The sequence below is a fragment of the Chelon labrosus genome, assembly GCF_963514085.1.
Source record: "Chelon labrosus genome assembly, chromosome: 7".
NCBI classification, from domain to species: domain Eukaryota; kingdom Metazoa; phylum Chordata; class Actinopteri; order Mugiliformes; family Mugilidae; genus Chelon; species Chelon labrosus.
Genome location: NC_140343.1, coordinates 4,972,543 through 4,996,558, shown reverse-complemented (window position 1 = coordinate 4,996,558; position 24,016 = coordinate 4,972,543). Strand labels below are relative to the sequence as shown.

Genomic DNA, 24,016 nt, shown 5'->3' with positions numbered 1-24,016 from the left:
TTATACTGCGTCTGTGCTGGGATACATCAGCGTCTCGGTACGGACTAAAGAGGAAGCACCCCTTCCTCCTCCTCCTCCTCCTCCTACCTCCTCCTTCTCCTTCCCCCTGTCCCTCCTCTCCTCCTGCCTCACAGTTAGCAGCAACACGTATCACGGTGTACCGCAATGTATGCCTCCCTCCTCTTGATGTGTTACTCCCTATTATGTCTCTGCTTCTTTTCCCTTTTTCCCTCAGCTCCTTCGCTCCTCCTGACTCGGCCGGCCAAACAAACAACGCTCTCTGTGGCTGAAAGCGTGCCGTGTTCCCATTATTTTTAGTCCGGCCGCGCAGATGCAAATGACACTAACAGTGAGTGTGATAAGCAAATTGTAACCTTTCCACGTCGTGTGTTTGGGCAGGTCATGAAACGGGAGTGAAAAGAGAAGCCCATTGGTCCGAGTGGTTTCTCTGTTTTTTCTCTGACATTTATTTATCTCACGAAAAAATTTGCGAGGCCGCAGAGAAAGAGGAAACAGCGAATGAATTGCAACAGAGAGGCTCGGCGAGGGGACAGGAAGCCAGAACGTCATCTCATGATCCATCTCTTGCTGTAGCCACAAAGCTATTTATTTAGTTTTGAAACTTTCCAGCAACTTTTAGACTGAAATCTTAGCCACACACACACAGACACACACAGACACACACTAAAAAAGGGGGTTATGGTGGGCTTAACCTTTTAATCTGGTGACTTTTTCTGAAGCAGAAAAATGGACCACAGACTCATTTCTGTGAAGCTACGTATTTCACCCTCAAAATGAAGAAGCTGTAACGTCAAATCACGCAGGCGAGAGCTATCCCACAAGATAGAGGACTGCACAAACAAACATGGACGCCGTCGCCAACGTCAACAGACTACGAGCCTGTTACTCGTTCAAGGGGACTGGGAACAGGCGGGGGTGAGGAGAAACCACCGGGGTCGGCCAGGAATCGAGCCGCGGTGTGAGAACTCGTAGCGGGCTGGACAGCGTCTTGGCGTGGGACTGGCCTCGGCTGAAATTAGCATTCGCGGCGCTCGCCCTTTGACATGTTTCCTTCAGATCAGCCGTGATCCGTTGCAGATATTTTGGCTGGCGTTGAGGCGGAGGTTTCTGCTGATAGTCGGAGCAGAAGAAAGAGCTGTGGGAATTTACGGGCCGCTGGCGTCCAATCCTGAGCTCTTATCTTAAAGGTGATGTTTGAGCCAAACTAGTTTGTAAATGTGCCCACTGGACATATTCAATCGGGAGGATGAGAATAACATATGTTTTCGCAGTGCTGGAAGGAGTGTGTAGCGTCCAGTTGGTTGTGCATGCCAAGAAGTGAATTTCTTGAGTTAACCTCTGCACGCCCTCTATGTGAATTTCAGTTTCAGAACATTAAAGAAAGTGGATGATAGGCGAGATTGAGAAAGGGACACACAGCAATAATATAATACATAAATGCATCAGTAGTAAAAGAGAAGAAATTAGATAAGATAGAAGCTCGATGCCAGAGAAAAGAAATTAGAGGACAGGTGCTCAGTGCATCATCCCCCAGCAGCCTAGGCCTATAGCAGCATGACTAATACAATTTGGACTAGATGATTTATCAAAAAGAAGTCTTAAGCCTTCACCTTAAAAAGTAGAGAGGGTGTCTGCCTCCTGAACCCAAACTGGGAGCTGGTTCCAGAGGAGATGGGCCTTGTAGCCGAAGACTCCACCTCCCATTCTACTTTTTTAAAACTCTAGGAACCGCAACTAGGCTTAACACTCAAAGTGATAAAAAAAGTTTGGAAAAGCTTCAACTCGTGCCCCCAAGTTAAGCCTTTAGAAGTTTTAATAGTTTTTTATAGATTTGTTTTGATTGATTTCAGGATATACATTAAACAAGAACATCCAAGGGTTCTCTGCATCACCGCAATAAACTTCTCCAAAAGAAATGAGGTGTAAAGATCTCTTATAATACACCTATAGCAGGTTCAGAAGGAAAGACTTTCATTCATTCATTCATTTTCTGTAACTGCTTGACCTCTGGAGGGTCGTGGGAGGGCTGGAGGCTATCCCAGCTCTCACTGGGCCAGAGGCGCTGTGCACCCTGGACAGGTCTCCAGTCTATCACAGGGCTAACACAGAGAGACAGACAACCATTCACACTCACACCTACGGCCAATTTAGAATCACCAATGAACCTAACCAGCATGTCTTTGGACGGTGGGAGGAAGCTGGAGTACCTGGAGAGAACCCACACAGACACAGGGAGAACATGCAAACTCCACACAGAAAGGCCCAGGTCCAGAACCCAGAACCTTCTTGCTATGAGGCAGGGAAAGACCAATTCAGTCTCTTGCTAGACGTGCGACGAGACAGACTCACACCATCTTCCATCTTACTTCACACTGATTAGATGGGTTTTCTACACTTTCTTCTTCCATTCTGCTCGTCCACGGGTCAGAGTTTTAAAGCTCCACATTCTGTCCTTCAATATTTGAATTGAAACTATGTGGAAGTGCGCAGGTACACCGGAAAGAAACCCGATAAGGACGGACCTTCAAACCGGAATCTGTCGGTGATATTCGGTGCGGTGCAAATGAATTTGAGCGTTCACCATTAGAGGTGTGAAAGTCCAATGCAAATGCGTTTCACACTTGTGCTTCTGAGCTGTCGCTTTGCGGTGGACGTGACACAAACGGAGCACATTTACTGATTTAAAACCTGACAAAATATGAAGAGCAAATGCAATTCGCTGCCGCCGACCTCACATCTGTCCGGTTTAACTACTCAATAAAGAGTTTTAAAAAGCTCAAGAGAGTGAGGGGAAGATTCTTTTTTGCTAGTCAGGAGCCGAGGCCGCCCCGTTACAGTCTGCCCTTTGGCTTGGCTTCAGTGATGCTGCTTTCTCCTCTTTTGCCCAAACACGGTTACAAGTACTGAGGCGTTACAAAGAGTCAGCAAACACTGTGTGAACCGAGAGCTTATTCTGTGTCTTCTCTAACAATATGGAAGCGCACAAGACGTGACATTCAGGACATTTTGCCCAGATCTGGTTGACAGAGCCCCCCGCCCCCCAACAGGGACTGTCTTGACTGACAGCATGTCATTGACAGTGCTCACTTCCTTTTTGCTGCCATGGCAACGGAATGTAAAAACAGCGGCAGATTGTGTGTGAAGGATAGCGAGCCATGTGATGGAGGAGATGTGCGACCTTGGTGATTTATTAGGAACAACCCCCGACACCGAAGGGTGTACTCGGAGTCGACGACGTAAGGCAGGAATAAAAATAAAGCTCGGTTTAATTGCGATACCTGCAAATAGTTTCAGCCTGAAGCTCAGGTTTGCTTCTATATACACGGACGCTCTCAATGTGCGCCGGCAGAGGCATCCATGCACGTCCACATGCAGCTACAGCATTATGAACGTTTTCATAGCACACGGAAAGATCTCCGTCTTGGTTTTGAGTATTTTTTTGTTGGTGCTTGAACTTAACTGCGTGTGAGATTCAGGATACGATATTTGCCGCCAGAGTCCAGTAATTATGTTTCTTCTTAAACATAAAAGGAAAACAAATTGCCAGTAAATCCCCAGAGACAAAGTTGTGTCATCAGTGGCGTTGGTTCTTATTGAAAATGCCTTAAAATGAAAGCCATATGAGTGGATACGCCTGAAGTTTTAATCATGTTGAACTTGTTGGACTAAACTAGGTAGCACATGTAAAACACATTGTTAAAATTATGCAGTTTCTTCATACCAACACACAGCATATGACTTTATTCCACATAGGAACCAGAAAACGAGTGCTTCGTTTGCATAAACCGACCAGACGTAACATTATGAGCACCCTCCTAACATTGTGTAGGTCTCCCTTGTGCCTCCAAAACAGTTGTGACTCATCAGAGAATGGACATGGGACTTTCTGAGGGCGTCCTGTGGCCTCTGTGGATCATCCCACAGATACTTGATCAGTTTGAGATCTAGTGAATTTGGAGGCCAGGACAACACCTTGTGCTGTTCTTCATGTTTTTTTTTAGTTGTTCCTAAAGCGTTTTCAAGGAGTGTCATTGTTATGGGGTGGGGGTGCCTGGTCTGGTCTAGGTGGGTGCTACATGTCGAAGTAACATCCACACCAATGAATGCCAGGTCCAAAAGTTTCCCAGCAGAACACTGAATTGTCACAAGATGGTCGATGTTACTTACTTCTCCTGTCAGTGGTCATAATGTTATGCCTGATTTCATAGACCTTAAATCAAATTCTCTTTTAAATGTGTATTGTGTGTCAGTGCAGGTACATTAGACTGTAGTAGTAGGTAAAAAAAAAATAACAAAAAAGAGCAGTAACACTGTTTTAACCAGAAAATTTAACTATAAAAAGCATTTTTCAGTCATTCCACAATCATTAGTTTTCTACTAAATGAGATTAAAAAACTCTTCTCAGTATTATGAAAATATAAAAGAATGCAGCAAAGTTTCAAAAAATACACAGTGAGACTTAATTGTCCATATCTATTTTTTCTCATTGTGCTTTGAAAGTCGAGGTAGATCTGCAGCCAGTCCCACGTTTCTGCTAGTGCAGCTCTCCCATCATTGTCCGACGAGATTATTCCCATAACAAGGCAGCACACGTTCAGGCCGATCTGTTACGCATCAGGTTGTCTGATGACTGCGGTGTTGTCGTTTAAGCCCCCCGAGTTATTATTAGCTGCCTCGCTGCTCCTTTTTAAGGCACAACCTTTAGGAATACGGCCATTTACAGAACAGAGCGGGATCAAGGGTTACCGCGGGGTTACTTTTTTCCAGTTTGGTAAACCCTACTGCCGGAGCATTGAGTCATACCTGCACCTAATTAGAGGAGATAGCAGACATGTGACCAAGAACAGAATCTCCTTGTTGCAGAAGCTGTGGAAACTTCTTTTTTTAAATCTATTTTTTTTTTTTGACTCATGCCCACCCTCATGTCTCCAGTTAGTCAGTCAGTCAGTCAGACAAATATAAATCCTGACTATATGGAAACAGTCAGAAAATAAGAATAGTTAGAGATGATGAATGACCACCATCATCGGGTACAGTATCTGGTCAAGAAGTCGTAGATTAATCGTGTAAGATTAATCAATTAATGCCCATTTGTGAAACTAGACTCATTCCACGTATCAGCATCCTTTTATTTAGCAGTCTCTGCACCTCAACTTACTCTGACTTTCAGTTAACACATACAACACATTTGAAACTCTTCCTGAACTCTTCACAACCATTTAAATCACTGACACAAAGGCATTCTCTCTCCTCCACATGTGTAAATCCGCTCACGTTACTTCTCCTTAATGGCGCCCTGCTTTATTTTTATCCACTTCGCTGCACGTGGTTGAAAACGGTATCTCAGTTTGGGTTTACAGCTAGCCGGGGTTCTCTTTCCTCAAAAAGAAAACCGTTTCGATCCAAGCTTCGCTTCTCGTACAGTATGAAATTGCTTTTTTCAGTTCTGCCAAACAGAAAGGATTAAACGAGCCGTGCTGTCTTTGCGTGTTTTAAGGTGGACAGCAGCTTTCCCCGCGAAGCTAAATGTACCACAGAGTCCTGGATTTGCGCCTCAGGCTCAGGTAGGCGTCCGAGTGCAGGAATCTGGGGCAAGAGTCCCTCTCCATCAGCTGGTAGACGTGTTTCTGGGCCTCGTCGAAGCAGGAGGCGCTCGGATTCCCCAACGACTTCTCGATCTTCTGTCGAACATGGTGGTCGACGTTGATCTAAGGGAGACACAGTTAGGGACGTTAATGAATGAGGTGCTCATTTATTGGGTTAGTTTCAGGTCAGTTTTGCACCATACAATGTGAATAACGGTACAAATCATAGTGTAGAAGCTTAAGGAACTTTCTTTTCTCCTTCTTTTGTCACAGTTGATTTAATAAAGAAGAATTAATCTCTTGACTACTACAAGTAGAGAAGATTTTTATCTCAAGGCCAACTTCTTGATCAGTGTTCAGATGACGTCAGAACCTTTTTTCCTATTTTCATTTCCTTAAAATAATGCTTGCTCTAGCGGTTTTGGGCTTAAGCACTGCAATATTCATTCATTCATTCATTTTCTGTAACCGCTTGTCCTCTGGAGGGTTGCAGGGGGGAGGGGACACGAGCATGTCTTTGGACGGTAGGAGGAAGCCGGAGTACGCGGCTGTGTTAGCCCTGCGATAGACTGGCGACCTGTCCAAGGTGTGCCCCGCCTCTCGCCCAATTGCGGCTGAGATAGGCTCCAGCCCCCCCATGACCCTCCAGAGGAAAAGCGGTTACAGAAAATGAATGAATGTTGAACTCCATCAAGACTGGCAAATGACACTGACGTTGTCGAACTCTCGGATATCAGTAAGAAGATATCTGTTGTGATTGTTAGGTCTGCTTTCCATTTTAGGTACACTAAGTATATTTTGGATGCGTTTAGATAAATAAAGATTTACATCAGATTTACATGTGTCCCTTGAGGCAGTCCTTGTTTCTTTCCCCTAACTGCATTCAGCACAGTGTTAGCTAGTTGTCAGTGACTGTCACTGTTGTACACATTCGGTCCTCATGCCTCTAGATGTAGTCCTATCAGAGTCGAGCTGTGGCCCATGGAGCACTTCTGGCCCGCTCCTGGTTTTTAGAACTGCAGACACTGTAATGCAATTTGAATGTACACCGATCAGGCATAACATTATGACCACCTTGAGGCTCCAAAACAGGTGTTACTCATCAGAGAATGGACATGGGCCTTCTGAGGGTGTCCTGTGGTATTTGGCAAAAGGATGTTGCTAATGGGGGCCTTTGAGTTAAGGGGAGGGGCCTCTGTGGATCATCCCACAGATCAGTTTGGGATCTAGTGAATTTGGAGGCCAGGTTTTTTTGAGTTGTTCCTAAAGCGTTTTTGTGTGTGTGCCTTCTGGGGATGGCTACTGCCATCAAGGAGTGTCATTGCTATGGGGTGGGGGTGCCTGGTCTGGTCTAGGTGGGTGCTACATGTCTAAGTAACATCCACACCAATGAATGCCAGGTCCAAAAGTTTCCCAGCAGAACACTGAATTATCACAAGATGCTCAATGTTATTTACTTTGTCTGTCAGTGGTTTTAATGTTGTGACTGATGTGTTGTTGAATGGTAAATGTTTCCAACCTGGTCTTTTTAGTATCTGAATGTCCCTCTCCAAACAGATTAGAAATCTTTGAATGTTTAACAGTTTCGTTTTCTCTGTTTAAAGCTACAAAAATATCCAGTGTGCAGCAGTGCACGCAGTGGAAGTTGTGACATTTAGTAATCGTCCGCGTTGCTTCATCCTGCTTTTACTCTGACTCTTACTCAGTCATCCTCCTTCCTGCATGCTGTTGTGTTGTGTTCATGCAATGCTATTTTCCCCCCTGTTCTGTAATGTCAGCGTGGGAAAATGGACTTTGCATTTGGCATTAAGTTCATCTTACTTAATTGTGCACATGAGCAAAGAAAGTTGCGTGCGTGAACCACCAGCCAAACTGACCTCTCTGCAGGCTGTGGGCTGGATGAACTCCTGGTAGATGTTCTCTGCTTTCCAGTGAAGGTCGTCTGGCGAGGCGGTCGCCCTGAAGTCTTCACAGGCGAGCCAGAACTCAATGTTTTCCTCACTGAACTCAGACTTTAGAAAAGAGCTGAACGCAGCTAAGTACTCTGTGGAGAGATGAAAAAAAAACGTGATTATTCAGTGTTTAAAATCCATCAGAAGGATCGTGAGGGTGAAAGCTGTGAGCGGATGTCTTACTTTTATCCCTTAGCAGTTTTTCCAGAGTCAGGTGGAGTTTAGGGTCATTCTCCCAGCTGGAATTAAAATGGATTTAATTATTAATCTCCGTTCCAATGACTTTCAGATTGAGATAAATAACGGTACAACATACAGTACGCTACCTAATGTTAGAAGGGTACACCTCATCATTTAGCTTCGACACTGCGAGGCACTGGACGTCCTTTGTGCGCCTCTTTCGATTAAGCACAATGTCGATCCTGCAAAACAAATCAAGTTAAACCTAGCTGAACCAAATGCAAACGCGTCCATCTGACTCAAATGATCACTCGGTGCAAAACAAATGCGTTCGGCTTACCTTCTGGGCCGTTTCACGTTCGGCATCAGGCCCTTAATTTCGTAAAACCGGATCTTTGAGAACAAAAGCTTCGGCATTTTAACATCCCTGGTAAGGTCCTCTGAGGCGATCTACCACTCTGCTGTTGTGGTGAGTGTAAATAGAGCAGTTCCTTTCTGGGCTCACTTTTAACCTGGCAGGAAAGGTGTAATACGAGTGACGCTGAGGGCCTGCTGGTACAAGTATCCAAATTCCGTTTGGATATGTATACATATCCAACGACGGCAGACAGACTGGCTGTTGTCACTGACTCACAGCTGTAAAATTCCAGAGGGAAAGGATTTTTTGACTCAGGTATCTGGGTTCATTGTGCAAAGTATTATATATTTGTTTATATTATATCGTCTGTAGATAAGTAGCCAGTGATCTCTGTATTTGTGTCACGAAGGGAGTTTTGGTTCAAAGTTATGAGAAATCAGATTTTTGAGAAATAAGCAAAAAAACACACAAAAAACACACATTTGCTTCAGTTTTTTCTATAAATTTTCCCTTTTTTTTTTAAGAAAACAGTAAAACAACAAAAACAAGGAACACACAGAAACTGAAAGAGACAACGATTGAAACCACAATGGAAAACCCGGGACTTTTCTGATAAGTCAGTTTTCAGCGGAAAAATAAAGGATAAGTCCCACACATGTTGCATTTAATCCACAATAAATTGATCCCACTCACAAGTTTTCACTTTGTGGCCACATCTCGGTATACATATGTAGGGTATTATCGTGTGCTGCAGAGCCTCATCACTCGACAGACGCTGTTAAAAACATATCGGTGTTTCATGCCTTTGCAATTTCCGTCCTGCTAAAAATCCGAGGCAGAAAATTTACTGCGTGTAGTACTCGGTCGCAAGGTATTGAAGGGAAAAACTTTTTTAATGACTGAAGTGATTTAAAACATAATTAATTTTAACCATCATCCTCAGGCGAAGGAAGCACGACTGTAAAACCTAAAGTAATGAGTTGCCAGCTTGTGCAGAAACAGATTTTGAACAGGGTCCTTCATATTGTACGACAGACAACAAACGGCTGGACGATAGGAGCCATTTAAATCGACATTCAGATTCAGACAGAGTCATGCACGGAGATCTCTTGCTAAGATCAAAGCTAAGAGTCTGCACGGAGAACAACCAAGACAGAAAAGCTACGTATTTTATAAGCTAAGAAAACATGCACACAGAAAATGAAACTGAGCCACATAAGCAGAGTGTAACGGCATTAAAAGAGACGGGAAGTAAGTGGGGAAGTGCTGCAACTAAGCAAGTAACTCTAAGCAAGACAGCTCCCAGAAGAGCTCCTTTAGCGAGAATGTCGTCCGAGTCTCTGATGCCCACGTAAACTGTCACTCGTGTAAATCAACGTGACAAAGTTCCTCTTGCTTGGTGACCTACGACATACATTAACATGGTAACGGAAATTTTATTTAAGAGAGTGAATGTGTACGCACCGAGTGTTTTTTTTTTTATTTCAATGTGGGTGTGTGTGGTGTTTTTCAGGACTCCCTGAGGGATCGCATTGTTGGGTATACTGGTATGTTTGTGGTTGGGAGAATGCTGAAGTGGGCCCAGTTCAAACTTTCCACCCTTGAACTAGCGGAGCTGCAACAAATGCACGTGCAAGGTTGGGCCTCGACCTTTGAGGCGGCCAACACCCATAATAATTCATGCTTGATTGAGCTGTACTTTCTCACGGGGGCATGAGAAAGTACAAAATGCAAAGCGACTTTTTGGTTAACCATCGTCATCGCTCCGTTGATTTTGTGTAAAGTCTGTGTTTCACAAATGCCTGGACGCTCCAAACTCAGATCAAAGAACCACCGTTGACGCCGCCTGTGACCGAAACCAACAACTGCAACACCAACGACTAGCGGGCACATAAATTCTGTACCTGCTTGACAGGAAATAACTCTTCATTCCATCAGTTGGCAATAGTCTGCATTCATTATTCATCATTCACAAGTGGAAACTGGAGGAGCGGCTATATCAGCTACTGTAGAAGGCTTGGAAGAACTGCAAACCGTCCTACATACAGTAGCTGGCCTCTCTGGAACCATGCGGATTAGTTCCAGTAGATTTTAATATTCTAGATGTTGTTGAACAAGTATTTCTGTATCTTAATGTTCGGATTTGATGAAGCTGAAAAAAAAAGCGTAGTTTTATTGACACTAATTGTGTCCAACGAGTGCCAACAGTGTGAGACTCTACGCCATAGACGCTCACGGCCAGCTTGGTGTGCCACAGCCTTAAAAGAGACCTTGAGGTTTACCAGAACAAGCAAACTGTCAGTTCACTGTCATTGCTTAACGGGACACCTAATAGAACACAGCTACCGTTAATATACACCGATCGGCCGCAACCTTATGACCGCCGACAGCAGAAGTGAATAACATTGACCATCTTGTGACAATTCAATGTTCTGCTGGGAAACTTTAGGACCTGGCATTCATTCGTGTGGATGTTAGTTAGACATGTAGCACCCACCTAGACCAGACCAGGCACCCCCCACCCCACAGCAATGACACTCCTTGATGGGACACACACAAAAACACTTTAGGAACAACTAAAAAACAAACATGAAGAACATCACAAGGTGTTGACCTGGCCTCCAAATTCACCAGATCCCAAACTGATCAAGTATCTGTGGGATGATCCACAGAGGCCCCTCCCCTCAAAGACCCCCCCACTAACAACATTCTGTTGATCATACACCATAGGACACCCTCAGAAGGCCCATGTCCATTCTCTGATGAGGCACAACTGTTTTGGAAGCACAAGGAAGACCTTAGGAATGTGGTCATAATGTTATGACTGATTCGTGTATTGTCTCTATTGTCCGGTGACAATCAAAATGTTTGTCTTTCAATCTATGCTCTACTTTTCACAAAGGAACATGAGGAACCTGATTCTGAGAATGGTTGAGAAAAATAATTATTAGAATTATTGGAAATCTTCCCGACAGACCTTCTGCAAGTGGCTTACCACCCGGCTTACGAAACCTTATAGTGTCGACGTTTTCCCATCGTGTTAGACTGTCAGTAACGGCACACTCGATGTCGTTTCTCAATAGACATGAAAGGCGATGGTGGGGCCAGAAAATTGTGTCACACAGCTTCCACACCTGCTGAGTCAGACTGCGTGAAGCATACACAGGCCGCAGTTACTCTCATAAAGCATTTATTTACTTTAGAGACCTGAATGTCAACCTTTTCGGCTCGTGGCCATTTATGGAAGATCCGCTCCAACTTGTGACAATTTGCAAAATGAGATCTAAGATCCAAAAACGGTTGTTGAATTGTTCCATTTTACTGATTCAGAGTAATTCTGAGAAAGTAAAACCTGCCAAGATTTTACAAGTGAGGAGAAATAATTACATTTTGTGTAAATTATAATAACTGGAGCAACTATTTCAGAAGTCTTCCAGTTCACAAAATGCAGAATTATCATTATTGTTTTCAGTTTCAGTTTAGATGAAAACAAGAACAGTCTTTTTACCGAGAATACGGCTTCTGGTTTTCAGGCAGATGACAGCAATACCTGAACTCCACTTCTAGAGGTTTTTACTCAATCAGCTGCGCCCTTTGGTTACACATTGAAAAAAAATAAATAAAAATTGGGCAGGGCAGGGCAGGGCACTTCTGCCTATCACTTACAAAAAAAAAAAAAAAAAAAAAAATTGTGGCCACGTGGCTTGGCTTTCGTTAGTCTGCGGGAAGATCTAAGCCAAACTGGCGGGCGGTTTATTTATAGAAACACAGATAGCTGAGGTCCCAACAGGTATGACTCAACTAAACGTATTGTAATGCCACATGTATTTTTTTTTTAATCACGAGGCGCTGGCAAGGTGGCTTGAGGTCCACCGGCTCTCTTATCAACCAATTTGCACCATGGACTGATTTTAATCACTGGTTATTATTTTTCCATGACACAGTTCTTTTTACACGTCTGTTTTACAATGCTGCTAACGCCATACCAGTCACTTTCATTCACCGCCGTACTAATTCATTTGTGCACTACTGGGTGCTTTTGTTATTGTATTATTATATTGTAGGTTTTATTGTGTGTTGCTGCTATATTTTTTTATCTTTATGCTGCCACAGCTTTTATTTTTATTGCTTCCCTGAAAGATAGCTTTTTTACCGTAGAATGACAATAAAACTTATTATTTTTGTTCCTACTAATCCTGTGGATGATTAATGCGTCACTTGTTTATGTGCTACATATCGTATACGGTGATCTTCTTAGTAAATCAAACCAACTTTTCTGATGTTGCAGCCGTTTTGTTGGACTTTATTTTAACACTTTCTATTTTTTTTCTTTGCATTTATAGGTGGAACAGTGGTGTAGTGGTTAGCTGACGCCTCAAGGCCAGAAGGTTCTTGGTTTGAACCCGCTGGCTTGCTGTATGGGTCTTTCTGTGCAGAGTTTACAGTGCCCCTAAAATTCAAAGTCATGCTCGTGAATGGTTGTTTGTTCTGTGATTGCTATGGCGACCTGTCCGGGGACACCGGGGACAGGCTCCAGCCCTGCACGACCCTATACAGGGCAATCCATCACATGTAATGACTGACATTTACTATTTAATATCATTTATATGTACAGTTTACTCCCATTTTTGCATCTACTCCAGCATTCTGTCCAGTAAAGGCTAAATCCACTGCCGCCCACAAAGCTGGAATAAAATATTTTTTATCTCTCTCATGAAATGATTGTCACAATGTGGTTTATTCTTATTAGATAAAGTGCAGATGTTCTCAAAACTTTATTGCTCAATACCTTCCAAGGCCAGTGCCTGAAAACAAAATTATTCCAACTTTATGGGCAACTTAAGAAAATATATCTATAAATACATCTGGATTTATGTTTTCCACTTCAGTCTATCTTTAATTATGGGTGTGTTGGGGAACTGTAAACCCCGTAGCTTCAGCGGAATGATTCAAACGCCATGGCGTAAAAAAAAGAAGCGATTTGAGGTAACGTCCATGAATTATTGCAGCTGTTCCATATAAATTAAAAGAAACCTTGAGGCCAGTTTTTATTTTTCCACGAATCAAGAGTCAGTTCATCACCATTTTTTTTTCTTCCCCTCTTTCTGTTATCATTTCTATTTTTGTCGCTTTTCCAGAATAATTCACGGGCTATGAACTAAAGCAGCCTGACCGCGGCCTTAGTTATCCGGTTATCGCAAAAAACCAAGAAACACTGTCGACAGCCAGACCGAAGAAGACAAAACCCAGTGAGTCACCTCAGCGCAGTCAAATCAAAACCAAACGCTCCGCTGACACGCCGCAGTTAGAAAACTAAAATAAAGATAGTAATCTGACATACTCAGGCAGATGGACGGATATTAACTGAAAGCCGTCACAATCTCTCTTTTCACACCGTGGAGAGAGCTATGTTTAGACCTATTTGCAGATTGGGTTGTAGATTTGAGGTGTTTCTGTGCAACAAAGGATCATAGTGACCTGCCTGGCTCTACTGTAAAAGGAGATCTATTTCAATGTAATTTGCTATATTGACATTTCCCCTCAGTAATTTGCCTATGCAGTCTGCGGTCGGTTCACTGTTACAAATGCAACAACAAATGCATTTTCGGCCTTTTGCAGTTTATGCTACGGTCATAACGAAAGTCACTTTGGACACAAACAAGACATTTAAACTTTCTAGGGAAGTTTTTGGTTTGGGGCGAGACACACCACGAGCGTGAGTGAGTTTTCAAATGAGGTTTTCTTTTCTTTTCTTAAAACTGCAATTTCTTTGACACAACTGCGGTGGCTTGTCATTGGATGCTTGCAATGTGGAAACCGCAGGCAGTTACAGAAAAGTGAATTCATCCAGCACGTTAAGCTGCTCACTTGTGCCTTAAATTACCCCCCGGGGACAAATTCTGAATCAGAATCTGAATCTGAATCCAGAACCTCCCGATTAATATCTGTGACATAGCGCTTTTTGGTTGTCACCATGTCAAAACGTTGGGTCGGGTTTAAGAAAATGAATTTTCCGATTTAAATCAATCTTGGTTTGAAAGATCAGATTCCAATAGTTCATAAAATAATTGGATCTTCTCTTTTTTTTTTTTTAAATATATGCCATTTCCTGCACCCTTGCGTGATTAGTCTCGTGATACTGAGCAATAAGAGATTAGTCCCCGTGTGAGTGAGATCTAAAACATGAAACTAAAACATCGTGCCATCTTGCTTCACAGAAAGAAGGTTCTGGGTTCAAATCCAGGGGAACTTCTGGTTCCTTTCTGTGTGGAGTTTGCATGTTCTCCCTGTGTCTGCGTGGGTTCTCTCCAGGTACTCCAGCTTCCTCCCACCATCCAAAGACATGCTGGTTAGGTTCTTTGGTGATTCTAAATTGGCCGTAGGTGTGCGTGTGAATGGTTGTCTGTTGACCTGTGCAGAGTGTAACGCTTGGATAGGCTCCAGCCCCACCGTGACCCTTCACAGGACAAGCGGTTACAGAAAATGAATGGAGTATGACAACAGAGAAGAGCATGACGAAAGCAAAGTCAATTGCAAGATGTGCCAACCAGAAGTAACATATTGTGGAAATACCCCAAACCTCTAAAAAAAAAAGCAAAACAATCTGGTGAAAATCTCGATTTTCAAAACTGAAACATCTCTGACATTTAATATAATCGAATCAGGTCCTTGTGAATCGGAATCGAAACGATCGACTCAGGAGATCAGAAGCAGTCGCTAAAGTGCGCCCCACATCCAGCCCAGTCCCTCTTTTATATTGCTACATACATACATCCTTGAATGTATAGTTCAGTTTCCAGTAATGCCCGGACCACGTGTTTGAACCAAAACCATAATAATTTTTTCCTAAACCTACCCGAGAGTTTCCGTTCCTCAAAATCTAACCGAGCCGCGACTAAAAGTAAGCACAATGAGACAAAAAAGAATATTTCATGAAGTGGTGTGAGACTTTGTTGCCACGGTAGCGACTGGCCTGAAAACACGAGCTCTCAAACTTGCCTGTCTCCTTTCAGCGTGTACAGTCTGTCACTTTATTCTGCACGTAAATATATGAATGTGCGAGTTTCTGTCCTAAACGAGAGGTTGCAGATCAGAACAAATACTGACATCACTGACACATGTGGCTGTCTTTTGTTTGACCTGGTGTCTTTCAAAGAAGCAATATCCGTTCTGTGTATTATCACACTGAGTTGATAACAGCAGAATTTCCCCTGGGCCGTCTGCAACATCCCCCTTTCATCGGGCCTACCGATGTATAACACCGACTTTTGGATGCTTGCAGAGGAACTGTTGTGACATTAGCATTATGTAATAGTGGAAAATTATAAAAAAAAAAAATTTCAACAGTCCAGGCATGACTGTTTGACAGGAAGTGTGCTGTGCGCGATAGTAATGCTCTCAGCAGCAATACGAAACTGCAGGACTTCTGCAGACCACAGAGTCGAATGATACTTTTACTTTTGCTTGGAGAAAAATATTAGAGGCTTTGAAATAACTGACGAACTAACAAAAAAAATGCACGTTATTATGCACAAGCGTGGCTAAAATTATTGGTACCCTTACACCTCACTGTAAGCAGATTGACGTGCCCATGACAACGCTAATGTCATTCAGACGATTGCGTATCCAACTGGAGAAGTTCATTCTAGAAGAGATGTTGAAGTCACAGCGTGAGGTGTGTACAAGTCCCTTCGGAAGCTCAAGGTTGCCTCAAAAAGGTTGTGCTGCAACACACACTGATCAACCGCACCATTATGACCGCTGACAGCTGAAATAAGTTGTTATTTCTAATCAGCCAATCACATGGCGTGTAGTCACGGCTAAGACGATCTGCTGGAGGTCAAACCGAGTTTCAGAATGGGGAACGAAGGTGAGTTAACCTTCGTATAGTCCTCCGGGTCAAATTTGACCCATCTCCAGAGTTTCCTTTTCCCAGAAGTTGACATACACCGATCAGGCATAACATTATGACCAGGAGAAGTGAATGACATTGATCATCTTTTGACAATTCAGTGTTCTGCTGGGAAACTTTTGGACCTGGCATTCATTGGTGTTGATGTTACTTAGACATGTAGCACCCACCTAGACCAGACCAGGCACCCCCACCCCATAGCAATGACACTCCTTGATGGCAGCAGCCGTCCCCAGCAGGATGCAGCCTGACACAGACACACACACAAAAACACTTTAGGAACAACTAAAAAAAAAAAAAAAAAAAAAACATGAAGAACATCACAAGGTGTTGACCTGGCCTCCAAATTCACTAGACCCCAAACTGATCAAGTACCTCCCCCTCAACCCACAGGACCCAAAGGCCCCCCCACTACCAGCATTCTGTTGCCAGACACCACAGGACACCTTCAGAAGGCCCACGTCCCTTCTCTGATGAGTCCTTTTGAAGGCACAAGGGAGACCTACAAAATATTAGGAAGGTGGTCATAATGTTATGCCCGATCACCGTATTAGAGCAACAGACATTTTTCCTTTGTTGTATCATTTAAGATGTTGCAGCTGATGCTTTGTGTAAGTGTGATCCATCCACACCTTGAACTAAAGATCCGTTTGCATCCAAACATAACGTTGCACAGTTTTAGCTTGTTCGGGGCTGAGCCACTCTTCCGTCTTTGCTGCAAAGAACTTGCAAACGATGCCAAGGAGTTGCAAGTTGTCTGTTTTAACTTTCATCTGTCGTAGGGACCGGTCGGGAAGGTGTACGGTCAGATAAAGGCTCCCCTATTGGATGTGAAGCAGCTTCCTGAAAGGCAGTAAAGTGATATTCAACTCTTACAATAAAACAGGAAAACGCTCCACTCCGACCTTGATTTTTAATGTATATTCTTATACAAATTCTGGCCAGCTAGGTGTTAAGTTAAGACACCGGAAATCCAAAGCAAGCATGTCAGTTTTACTATGTGTGTTCCAGAGAACAGTGGGCGCCTGCTACGATTGCCATTCCAAGTAATTTCTTCTAAGGATGCCATTCATTTTGATCACATGGGTGTTTATGTGTTCTTATCTGGGCCGCGCAGCCTTATATCTGATAAGACCAGCTGGTTTATCTTTTATCAAACCAGCTAAAATTGGCACAGATGCCCGCATATATAACTCGAGAGAATCAAGGCGAGTCTTTCTGCCATCTGAGTCACAATCGGATCTTATCAATCCGATAAGGCTTTTTATAGCGCCACGCGATGGGGGCTAGTGCCTGGTCATTGTGGCGTATGGACATTTATGTGTGTCGGCGAATTTGTGAATGGAAATGATTTCGGCGCTCCACTTGAATGCGGATAGCCCAAAACAAATGCCGAAATAATTAAGCACCTGACATCCCATTGTGCTCTGGGTCACGCATGAGAGCGCCGCAGTTGCAGCAGTGAGACGTGAATGGGGGAAGGCACGGGACGGATTTCAGATAAGATCTTGCTGTCATGACTTGTCAGTTTCTGTTTGACCCTCTGAGACCATGCTTGAATCCCCCCGTCGCCTGAAATATGCTTTTCAATCATCCTGGGCAGAGTCTCGTCTTTGTGAGTGACAGTGAGTGACCAGTCGAGTGGGGGATGGGCGACCGGGGACGGGGGAGGGGGAGTGAAGGTTTCCAGTACTCTTTTCCACAGTAAAGCAATTGTTTTCAGAAAAGGGGTTTTGGTTGTTTTTTTGGTTCCTTAAACACGTGTTACACTGAAAAGTACCATCTGTGTGTGTGATGTATTGACTGCTAAGAAAAACCAAAACAAGTGTCTGGCAGGAAAATGTCATAAAGTCAAAATGAGTCATATTTCAGGGGAAGTCCCTGTCTAGGTTTTTGTTTGTCACAAATGAGAGATGTGGTGAGTTATAGCCTGTTTTAGCACTTCACTCCAAAAAATGTGAGGTTTCCGTCCCATGATTAGAGCTATGAAGCGTGCACCGATTTCTTTTCTTCTCAAGTGGTTCTCTCTTTGCACTGGGCATCCTCTGTGGCGGTTGCAGAGGACCGGTTGCTGCTGCACCCACGGCCCGGGCCGGGTCGGGGAACCGTTGTTGCAAGTGTTTCACCATGAGACGTGAGTGGAAGTGAAACAGCTTTCGGTAGCCGAGGGACAAGAGGCCGAGGGCGATTCAGGGAAGTCAAACTGACAGGTTCCTATTATGGCTTCCCGCCCCCTTCCCGTGCCTCAGACAGAAGTCCCTGCTTCGAGTGTCTCACTTTAGTCCCTGGTCCGCAGTATCTTCTTTTTTCCTGTTTTTATAGTGTAATAAATATTACCAAGCCTAAAACTAAATTAATATGGAAGTAATCTGAACGTGCAATATCCAGTCTACAACTCGTGCAATTTCTTTTTAGGTTTAAGATGTCAAAGCTGCAAATAAAAACACTGATGTCTCACCATGCCACATTAATTTTTTTTATGCACTGAGGCCTTCACCTGCTGCTCAAATGAGGCTGCTACTGTGCTTTTGATAAGACCAGGCATCTGTCTCCATCTAGTGGTGTAAAGTTAACACTGATTTATAAAGACTGCACAGTTTGCACAAAGATCAGGCATAACATTATGACCACCTTCCTAATATTGTGTAGGTTTTTTTGAGTTGTTCCTAAAGTGTTTTTGTGTGTGTGTCTGTGTCAGGCTGCATCCTGCTGGGGATGGCTGCTGCAGTCAAGGAGTGTCATTGCTATGGGGTAAGGGTGCCTCAAGTTCCCCAGAAGAACACTGAATTACTCATTAGAACTAGTCATTATTCTCTCGATTTAAACGAGTCTGTACAATCGCTCAAAAGTATGATGCGTAGTATTTCAAAACTTTCTTTCTCACGAATGAGAGACGAGTTGAGTTACAGCCAGTTTTAGCGCTAAACTCCTCCAAGTGTGAGGGTGAATGTGAGCGGCCACATTAATTCTTGTTTTTTTTTACCCGTGATTAGAATTCATAAAAGTAGCTCGTTGTCTGTGACCAACAGACTAAAACCACCAAGTGCTCAATTATCCATGACATGAATCCAATTTCAAACATTTCAGATGCGGGACCCGGCAAATATTTGCAAGTTTAGTTTAATAAACGACAATTCGTCGCTTCACAAAACCACATTTAGTGTATCGTTATGGTCCGAAAAACCTTGAAAGTCTGCATTGTTTGCTAGTTTGCAGTCTTCTTTGAGTTTCTTGTTTGCACCTGAAGTGACACCTGCAGCAGAAATGTGCAGGACGCTACACCAGAGCTCAAAAACGACACAGCGCACCTTTAATTAAATGATTATTTCGTAGTTTGTCGTCATGAATCAGGCGTAAGAAGGGTCTGTGAGCGCCTTTACACATCCGCGGCGTTAAGCTTTGACGACTGACACAGCAAGGCTCATGCAGACACTCACAGCACGCGGCAAGGCTGCAAGAGAAATGTTGTCGGGTCCTTAGATTATAGGATAGACGAGAAGAAGAAGAAGAAGAAAAAAAAACGCTCTTTCATCACTTCTGCTATATCTGGAAAGCCTCTGTATTAAAGCCAGCCACAGGAGGAGTTAATCTTTCCCAGTTTGTGTGCTGAGACGTCGCCAGAGTTTCCCGCTCCCCGGGCCGCGAAGAAAGAACAGTTTGTGGCAGTCAGCAGAGACTCTGTCGCCTTATCTCCCACCCACTGCTAACTCCGCCGCTTCGCATCTCCCCGAGCCCAAAGTCCCCGGGGGCATTATCTCTGCCTCAGCGGCTCACGCGATGTCGACCTGCTGGGGATTCGCCGCCTCGCAGTCCTCCGTCTCCCCCTTCTCCCTTCCATCCATCCTTCCACCCCTATTTGTTTGTTGCCCCCATGTGCTCCTTCCTTCAATTGGTTCCCATTTCTCTGCCTCCCTCGCCCCCCCCCCCCCCCCCCCGTTCTTTTCAACCATTCCTCCAATATTTGTGACTTTGTGACCTCTCCCTTCCTCACTGCCTCCCTAATACCTTCAACCCACATTTCATTGTAAACTCAACAAATCCTTCTTTTTCTCATTACTGGCGCCTGACTTTCCTTCCTTCTACCCATTCTTAATCCCAGACTGCACTCCTTTTTTCAAATTAGAGGTTCCTTATTTTCTTTCCTTCTTCTCCGACCACTGTTCTTACATCCTATCCTATCCTATCCTATCCTATCCTTAGTATTAAGCCAATACTGAGTTCCACCGAGGGCCTGAAATACAATCAGATAACGGCAGACCAATCACAGCTGCAGAAGTTAGTTCCCCGCAGCACAGTAACTACACACAGACGCACACACAAACTTGCCGGGCGTAAGGTCTCGGAAAGGTTTCTCGCATGCAGCACGAAACGAGAATGCCGGGAAATAATTCCACCTCACAGAGAGGGAGATTGAAAAGGATGCACCTGAAGAAGAATGCACGGCCGAACGCACCTCTTCCTCTGTGTTCTCGCGCTGAATACGTTAAAAAGTCTTAATTTTCACGACGCCCGCAGCCGTCGGGGAGGTTTTATGCAAATCTGATGTCACAGAATGGGAAACGAAAAAGATGAGGACCGGATGAGGACGGTGACTGGAATACTGATGCCCGCCGACGTTCTGGGGAATATGCCGTGTTGACAAGAGTTTTAATGAGAAGATGCTCTCATGTTTGTCCATTTGATATGAAGCTAAATACTTAGCTTAGCATTAAGATTGTCTCCGTCCACATGTTAAAGAATCAACTTATGAACACCTCTAATTAATTTCCTGGAGCTTTGTTTTCTGATTACATGGATATATTATTATTATTATTATTATTATTATTATTATAACATTATGACCGCCTTCCTAATATTGTGTAGGTCTCCCTTGTGCCTCCAAAACAGTTGTGACTCATCAGAGAATGGACATGGGCCTTCTGAGGGTGTCCTGTGGTGTCTGGCCTTTGAGGGGAGGGGCCTCTGTGGATCATCATACAGACACTTGATCAGCTTGGAATCTAGTGAATTTGGAGGCCAGGTCAACACCTTGTGCTGTTCTTCATGTTTTTTTTTAGTTGTTCCTAAAGCGTTTTTGTGTGTGTGTCTGTGTCAGGCTGCATCCTGCTGGGGATGGCTGCTGCCATCAAGGAGTGTCATTGCTATGGGGTGGGGGTGCCTGGTCTGGTCTAGGTTGGTGCTACATGTCTAAGTAACATCCACACAAGCAGAGCATTGAATAGTCAGAAGATGGTCGATGTTATTTACGTCTCCTGTCGGTGGTCATAATGTTATGCCTGATTGGTGTGTATGCACGTCATCTGAGCACCGTGGAATTTATTTACAACAAAATGGCTCTGAATGGTTGTAGGACTATCCTTTATTGATTGAAACACTCAGTAAATGAAATGGTACGAGACTCATATTCCGACAACGAGCCAAAGTAGTAAATGGTCTTGTATTTATACAGCACTTTTCTACCTACTTTTCTACTCGGAGCCACAGTGACACATCTGCCCATTTGCCCATCACTCACACACACTGGCACTGGGAGCAAGCAGAGGTTCAGTGTCTTGGCTCAAGGACACTTTGGCATGTGGCATGTTCCGGGGATTGAACCCGGAGCCACAGCAGAGCCTGAAGATGCTAGACTCAAACACCGGTTGGCCTGATGTGCGTGTGCCGTGAAAATGAAAGCCAGGTTAAGAAACAGAAAATAGCACCTTTAAGGAGCCGGAGTGGCTGCTACATGTGCCACTATTTTTTGCTCTTCAGTTAACATTTTATTATATCAGCTTTAAAAATAACTGCACCTTACTCCGTTATGTACGTCATAGCAGAGCACATCCTCATGAAAGTGGCCTCAGTGTGCATAACAGAAGCAGAACAGCGACCCCATCTGGAGAAAGGCACTACACTGCTTTACCTATTGCTCCTTTAAACAAATAACATCTTATCTGGTGAGCTGTAGAGATGATGGTTGCCTAAAATGTTGGACTATTACTTTAAAATGCCTTCAAAAACCCACAGGAGAAAGGAAATCTCTTAAAATAATGAGGAATTGGAAGTTAGTAAAGGGTTAGTGATGATGTTTGTTAAACTCACTTGTGTGTCTCGGTGCATCTTAATCCCCCACAAAAACAGCCGTTGTTTTATAGATATATATAACCTTTATGCAAATGTGTGTAAAGTCTGGAGCCTTTTTCACCAGCTCCTTAAGAAACAAACACTAGTCATGCATGTAGAGTTAAATCACTTTTAAGATGGGAAGGGTATTTTTAGAAAACAGGCCCTGCAGACTTCTGTTGTTGAACTCCTCTACTCTTCACGGCTTCGGTGCCGTGATTTGGAGAAGCCATAACGATACGGCTGAATGAATAACCTTAACCTTTGCATATGTTTTTTTTTTTCCTTTGCTTTCAACTGGCTGTTCTCATTCTCAGTCCCGTCCAAATAGTTCACCATTAAGCCCTTTACGAATCTTGGAATTCATCAGCTTTCCATTCATGGTTTCAGCTCTCTCTCTCTCTCTTTCTCCACAGCTTGGTTATTATTTTTTTTCTTTCTTTCTCAGTGTTGAACATTGTAGTAAATGTGTAAAAAGTAAGTAAGGCGTGCAGTCCAAAGCAATGTTTAATACATTAGGTGAGCTCCGAAAGGTGAGCAGAGGTCAAGACTAGTTGTACTGCTGCAGCAGGAAAACCACAGCATCATATGATATTTCTACACATCGGAGTAGGAAACACATTAACGGTGGCTAAATATCATTCAGTTTCAGTTCATTTATAACGTGCACGCTGGCTCGCCATCGTACTGTCATGGTTTATTGGTACAGACGACCACAACAGAGCCATCGACCTCTCCCATGTGTATCAGTAGCACCTGAGAGAGGTCTGCAGATCAACTGGCAGAGTACCGCAGCTGCAGGGTGAACACATATGATGGGAAAAGCTAAAAAAAAAAGGAACTGGTTGGAGAAAAACAGGTACAGAAACGCTGTTTTTAATGATGGTATAGAAGCTTTGTGCAGCATTATGTTTCCGGTTTCTCCTGACACTTTTGACTGCTTGAAAACCACAGAGTGGGCTTCATGCATGAGTTCCTATGTATATATTTACATCTGCCTGTATTTCTTGTACATGTGTTCATATGCAAATTGTTGCCTTAAATTCCCCCCGGGGACAAATAAAGTTTTCTGAATCTGAATGTTGTACATTTTTGCTCATACTTTATCATATTTTTATTTTATTTTACCAGATTTTTACTTGTACTTTATTTTACTATATTTTTACTTATATTTGATTTTTATTTTATTTTACTATATTTTTACTTATATATTTTTTTATTTTACTAGATTTTTACTTATATTATATTTTCATCGTATTTTACTAGATTTTTACTTATATTTTATTTTACTATGTTTTTACTTATATTTTATTTTTATTTTATTTTATTAGATTTGTATTTTTATTTATTTTATTATAGTTTTACTTACATTTTATTTTATTTTTACTAGATTTTTACCTATATTGTATTTTTATTTTATTTTACTAGATTTTTATTTTATTTTATTAGAGTTTTACTTACATTTTATTTTATTTTACTAAATTTTTACTTATATTTTCGTCGTATTTTACTAGATTTTTACTTCTATTTTATTTTACTAGATTTTTACTTATATTTTCATTTTATTTTACTAGATTTGTACTTATATTTTATTTTTATTTTACTAAATTTTTACTTATATTTTATTTTCATTTTATTTTACTAGATTTTTATTTTTGTTTTATTAGAGTTTTGCTTACATTTTATTTTACTAGATTTTTACTTTTATTTTATTTTACTAGATTTGTATTTTTATTTTATTTTATTATAGTTTTACTTACATTTTATTTATTTTTTACTAGATTTTTACTTATATTGTATTTTTATTTTATTTTACTAGATTTTTATCTTAATTTTATTTTATTAAAGTTTTACTTACATTTTATTTAATTTTATTTTACTAGATTTTTGCTTATATTATATT

General features: G+C 42.6%; 1 protein-coding gene across 1 annotated transcript; it reads right to left on the bottom strand.

The window, feature by feature from the left end:
• Window positions 1-5,129: 5,129 nt before the first annotated feature.
• Window positions 5,130-11,404, bottom strand: LOC311491025 (regulator of G-protein signaling 21). Its single transcript, XM_084548860.1, has 5 exons — window positions 8,079-11,404; window positions 7,885-7,980; window positions 7,742-7,797; window positions 7,484-7,650; window positions 5,130-5,729 (listed from the first exon to the last, which is right to left on the bottom strand). The coding sequence occupies exons 1-5, from the start codon at window positions 8,153-8,155 to the stop codon at window positions 5,544-5,546; spliced, it is 582 nt and encodes a 193-aa protein (XP_084404986.1). The 5' UTR covers window positions 8,156-11,404; the 3' UTR covers window positions 5,130-5,543.
• Between the last annotated feature and the right edge of the window lie 12,612 nt (window positions 11,405-24,016).